At 47.3% G+C, this 6014-nt stretch overlaps 1 protein-coding gene across 3 annotated transcripts; it reads right to left on the bottom strand.

Moving 5' to 3' along the window:
- Positions 1-238: 238 nt before the first annotated feature.
- On the bottom strand, positions 239-5449 carry LOC123164482 (uncharacterized). 3 transcript variants are annotated; one of them, XR_006482474.1, is made up of 7 exons: positions 5153-5436; positions 4982-5059; positions 1982-2197; positions 1548-1848; positions 949-1076; positions 685-839; positions 239-590 (listed from the first exon to the last, which is right to left on the bottom strand). XR_006482474.1 is itself a non-coding variant. In XM_044581992.1 (5 exons), exon 1 carries the CDS (start codon positions 3013-3015, stop codon positions 2815-2817), a length of 201 nt encoding a protein of 66 aa, XP_044437927.1. In that variant the 5' UTR covers positions 3016-5449; the 3' UTR covers positions 239-590; positions 685-839; positions 949-1076; positions 1548-1848; positions 1982-2814. The 3 variants fall into 3 exon arrangements, 1 of the variants encoding a protein (XP_044437927.1); XR_006482475.1 differs by having other exon boundaries at positions 4982-5434; XM_044581992.1 differs by having other exon boundaries at positions 1982-5449.
- Between the last annotated feature and the right edge of the window lie 565 nt (positions 5450-6014).

The raw sequence follows: 6014 nt of genomic DNA, 5'->3' as shown, positions 1-6014 counted from the left end.
TAAATCTGAATAGGTGGTTCGAGTTAGGGACAGAAATGCAAATGGCCCTTCTTCTAAAGATCCAATAAAATAGACAACCATTAAGAACCATGATCAATGTATGATTTACATAATACTTGCCTAGGAAATGTAACAATAAAGGAACACAAATTCAAAGTATTAGGCTTCTCTCAGGAATTATGTTCGCTTCTATCAACACGTCGATCCAGACACAAAGCTTTTGTGTTTGGTAAGAAAATTAAGCAGATATGAAGGTAAAATAAAATCATTAATATACTGTGTGCATACAATGCTTCATGGAGCGGACATGAAATGTCACATAAACTGCTGATACAACTTTTCTGGAACAACAACACAGAGTGTTCACTACTGATTTGCACATACCTAATTTGCAATCAGCAAAAAGCTTCATCAAGTATGTCCAACTCCTACCGGTCTGGCAGTAACATTGTTCCTGCTATCCTAAATTCAGTATCCAAAACCAAAAACGAAGAAAAATCATCTCTTTGGGAACAGGCAAGCAAAAAAACCATAATCCCCTCACAGGGAATCGTCCACGGCGCACAGGCAGTGTCGCTCCTCCCAGGACCCTAAAAGAAGGAGAGAATATCTCATGTTACACACCAGATGCAGAGTTAAGTAAGGGGACCCTAAAAGAAGGAGAGAATATCTCATGTTACACACCACGGCGCACAGGCAGTGTCGCTCCTCCCAGGACCCTAAAAGAAGGGGAGAATATCTCATGTCCCAGCAACCTAAAATGCGTTATTCGCCAGCATGTTCCAGCTGGCCCTCACCAAGATAGTGTAAATCTTAATGCACTTCACCAAATCAAGCAACTGAGAATAGTATGAATATCAGCAGGAGATTATCTACAAGTTTCATGTGGGTGCCACAACCAAATTATGAACCAAATTACTCATATAGAATTTGAAATGAGCATCTGACCTACTACTGGGTGTGGCAATCAACGGAGATCTACCCTTGCAGCAAGAAGGAACCAAAGGGACATGAATAAAATAAGTCCTCTTTCTTCTCTTCTCTTTCCCTTTCCTCCATCTCCAACTCCAAATTTCCTGTCCATGTTTGATCCACACCAATCGGTCAGTAAGAAAGTATACCTAATCAACTTGGTCTCATGCAACTTTGTGTTTGCAACAAAGGGGCAAGCAACATCCATGGGGTAGAGATATAGTTACCGGAATTTAACACTACATTGAAACCATATCCTTTTAGGTAGGATATGCACAAATGTGAAGTGATACCATCACAAAAAGATTATACGACATTCTCCAATCTCCTTAATTTTGTAATTAAACATCTGCAACTTACAAAGTTCTCGTGTAATCTTTATTCCCTTGTTGCCATGATGGCCAAATAAACATGTAAAATCCTATAAAATCCTCACTTGAAGGAATGCTCCAATTTTAAAGGACATATGAAGAAGCATGTTCCATCATGAACTTTTGTCAAGCAGCTTGCATACGTCACAAAGCACTTGTTCATTGAAAAAATAACGGTTATAAAGATTTCATGTGTCTGCTTACCAAGAATATGCACATGCCTGTTTGAAGGACTCTGGATGTTGATAACATTGAGGTGCTCATAATGACGATAGTTGTGCTGGTACATGGTGCTTGTTGAGTCTGCACTTGTGGATGCACTCCCCCTCTCTCACCTGTTCCACGCAAACGGCCAGACCCTCACGTTCGACGCAAACGCCCATCCCACCTGATTTGGCTATTTGGCCCTCATTTGCTCTCTTTTTTTTTGAAAAAAGGTTGATCTATCTGGCCCTCATTTGCTCTCTTCTTTGCATAAAGCATGTTTCGTTTAGTGCATTATTCCCTAAGAAAAATTATGTAATGAGCAAAGCGGGCAATTTTTTTCATGTATTGCATGTAGAAAGGACATTTTGATTATACAGGTTGGCCGTATTTACATGATGGAATGAAACAATTAATACGAGCGAGCAGCAAACCTGACACGCATGAGCAACAGATGAACTGCCACGCCAAGCTAGTGTCAGCCACCGCCTGGCGCCGGCAGTGGACGCATGCCCATCTGTGTGCTCGATAACGGTGCAGCCATGCTTTGCCAGCCAGAACCGTAGATGCGCAGCCACTGTCCTCCTCGGCTCCTGACCTCGGGAACACACAAGCGCATGCCCGCCGTCGCACATGTTGGCCAGTTGATCCTGCTCTACATTAAAATAGATAATACTCCCTCCTTTCCGGTTTATAGGGCTTATCTCAAAATCTTAGTGTTTCCATTTTATAAGGCTCAATTTGGTTGTTCCCCATCACAAGTTCAGATTCCAAGGTGCATTAAATAATTGCATGCAAGTATTAAAGAGAAAATTGACCAATGCATGTACTTTATGCATGCATGCGTTGCAATTAATACATTGGTAAACATAAATTTTTGAGGAAAACAAGAGCATTAATTGGGTGCTTTTGCAAATTACAAAAAATATTCCACCACTCACCATCTACCTTGGTTGGTGAGATTTTTGAATTGAGCCTTATAAACCGGAAAGGAGGGAGTATGTGTTATATAAATGAGACGAAGCAGCAAGAACTTGAGCAAATAAGTTCACGCATTGGGCCATACAGCCTGCGAACAGCGCCGTGAACCTTTTGCCATTGTCCAAGATATAGGGTTCCAAAGGAAGCAACAAGAGAGAGAGAGAGAGCAGCAGGATAACAAATCAATGGCCGATTAACCAAGCGTACTGGCAGCCACCTCGGGGCGCCTGAGGTACGTAGCCGGACCCGGAGATCACCGGCGGAAGCAGCAGAAGATCAACCGAGCCTAGGTAGCCTCGACGTAGCTGGCGGAGGCGTGGAACCTGGCGATGAACTCCGTGGCCTTCCTGTCGACGTCCCGCTCCCCGACGTACCACAGCCCATCCTCGTCGCTCGGCCGCACCTTCCTGGACGACCGCCGCGGCTGCTCGTACGCCTCGTCGTAGTCCCGGCCGCTGCCGCCGAAGCATGACATGCTCCCTCCCATTCTTGCAGCTGGCTTCCTCCTAAACTAAGCTACCTAACCTAGGCTGCTTCTTGGAAGTTGGAACACACCGGCAAGATCGTGGACCGACCTGCTACCTCGGGGATAGATAGATAGAGGGGATAGATAGATAGAGAGAGAGAGAGAGAGGCCAGCATCCGCGTCTGCATGGACGCGGGCGCGAGAGGGGCACACGGCGTGTGCTGCTACTCCATGGATTCCTCCTCGGTGGTTCTCCTGACGCTCGCTCGCTGCCCACGCGTGCCTGCCGGGTCTCCCTCGTCAAAACGTCAGGCGCTGGAGGGGTGGCAGCGAATCACGTCTGGGGGCAAGGGTGCATCCTCCTCTCTCTCATCTCACGCGCATGTCGGCACACCTCCATGGGGTGGACTAAAGCCAAGGGCGGATTGCAACATGGAGTGGAGTGAGGTCACCGGTGGTGGTGAGGCCGGCGTACGTTGGAGTGCAAGGAGGACAGCGACGGACACGTCTATAGGCGGCGACGCGGCGTGCATCTTCATCTCCTCTGTCGACCGTGCTCCATCCAGATCGGACAATTGACTTGAATTGCTGATCGTGGGGTCAGTGAGAGGCAAGATCCATGGAAGGAGATTGAAGAGAGGGGTTAGAACAAAATAGAAGCAGGGAAAGAAGAGAAAAGGGTGAGACCTTGATCTTGAACTTTGTGTCGGGACGCTGTGGGCGCAGTCGTCGAGGTGTAGCTGGTACAAATTCAAGGAGGAATTCGCCGCAGAGTTGGTATCCGTGGACAGCCCTTGATCATCGCAAGATGGAGCAGTTTTGAAGGTTTGATGACGCGGCGGCGCTCATGGCTTCAGGCGTCGGGGAAGAGAACGAAGGGGAGGCAGCCTGGGGAAGAGAAGGAGGGACTAGGATAGAATCTGGGCTTAGGATAGAAGAATAGAAAAAGGAACTCAGGCTATTGGATTGAATATGGACGGTACAGATAGGAGTGGAGGTCCCTCATGCCACTTATTGTACATTTGATGAAAACCCCCCTACTCACGGTCTGAGATAAAACATGCCTTTTTGCAGTAACAGCCCTAACTTTCTCATATCCAATCTGGACAACTTCAGATTCTCACAGCATTCTAGTCGTTCCGTTCCGTTCCTTGTAAATCCCACCGGCCATTCTCTTCCTAGTTAATACCAAGCTGGACCAGCCATTCTATTCCTAGTAAATCCCAAGCTGACACAAATATACAAGTACATGTCACGCACAAATTTTTGAATACATGTCCAAGTGGATCATCCTAGGCAGAAATATTTGAGTGCATCACATCCATCCTAATTTGAGTACACAAGAGGCATACATACATAAGTTGTACATAACCAGAGTATAACAACTGAATGTTCAGTTATCGAGCCACCAGAGTATAACAACTGAAGATCTGAACCAGTACAGACCAATGTTTATCCAGTCCTAGCGGTGCTACAAGGATCCTAATTTCAATCTATATGACACTCAGCATGGTTTTGCATCATAAGTTCATAACATTATACCCTGGCCAGTCATATAGTAATATATCTTAATAAGTACTTGGGCACTGGAATGTTTTACAATTTGTGTTTTGCATTTGATAGTTATTCCTATGTTGCAAGCAGGGTGATCAAATTCCTACTCTGGGATGTCTTTGATAGTTACACATTTCAGTTGTAGATCATTTTCAGAAGCGTCTAACCTGGTGATTTTTTTTCTATTTCTATGATGAAGGGAGAAATATCAATGTTTAGTTAGGCAATGCAAGAGTATGCACCCAAGCATTGGTACATGGGAGCTTGCGTATGCTGTTGGCTCAAAGCTGATGGATGTCAGGTTTATGCCCAATGAAAATGATGTAGAGAAGAAGTCGGCACAAGTCAACAAGCCTCAGAAAATGCACCTGGAAGTACAGTAGAAAACTACAGGAGGGAGAAGGGGAAGGGGAGTGGGAGAAACGGAGCTGACCTTGCTGCCGAGACTGCGAGGCGAAAGAGGCGAGGAGATCGAGCACCACGGCCTTCCTCCGGTGAGCTATTGCTGGATCTAGGAGCACCGGAGAGAACGAAACAGTCACAACATCAGCACACACTCGACCTCTACAAGCTTGCCCTCTGGATCTAGGAATGTGCAGCTGACCGAGCTGGGTGCCCGCGGCCACCAGGGGGGAGGAGACCATGGAGGCGGCGGCCAGGTCCCTGACGACGATGCGCGGGGCGATGTTTGGGTGCCTTCAGAACCATCCAAGCGACCTGGATACCGGAGTAGGAAGGGAGGAGGCAGGGAACAGGTGGCGTGGGAGTAGCCGTCGTCGACCATGGAAGCAACGGATCTGCCGATCTGGGCAGCCGCCACCGTCGACGAGAGAGGGGAACAGGGGAGCGAGCAACAAGGAGAGGAGAAAATTCCTTATTTGACACTATCTTAAAATCTGCTTCCTTATTTCACACTGAAAAAAAAATTCTTCCCTATTTGACACAAGTTCTAAATTTATTCCCTATATGACATTTCCGTCCATTTTAAGCCTAAATGACACCTGAAAAGACTCTTTTACCCCTTATATGGTATGTGTGTGGGGCAATAGTGCACACACGCAGCATCAGTGCGAGGGCAGGAGCACACACGCAGCAACACATGCACCAACACACACGCGCGCACACACACGCAACAACACGCACGCGCGCGTGCACACACGCACACACACGCAGCAACACACATGCACGCGCACACACACGCAGCAACACCCACGCACGCAGCACACACACACATGCACACACGCAGTAGCAGCACACACACAGGCAGCACATAGGCACGCAACAGCACACACACGCGTGCACGTACACACGCAGTAGCAAACACACACGCAGCAACACACGTGTGCGCGTGCACCCACACACGCAGCAGCACACGCGCGCGCGGACACACATACCGCATGAGGGGCAAAACCGTCTTTCCAGGTGTCATTTAGGCTTAAAATGGACGGAAGTGTCGTATAGGGAAT

Source organism: Triticum aestivum, chromosome 7D (genome assembly GCF_018294505.1).
Source record: "Triticum aestivum cultivar Chinese Spring chromosome 7D, IWGSC CS RefSeq v2.1, whole genome shotgun sequence".
Taxonomy (NCBI): Eukaryota; Viridiplantae; Streptophyta; class Magnoliopsida; order Poales; family Poaceae; genus Triticum; species Triticum aestivum.
Note: the sequence above shows the minus strand (reverse complement) of the source record. Positions and strands in the feature narration are given on the sequence as shown.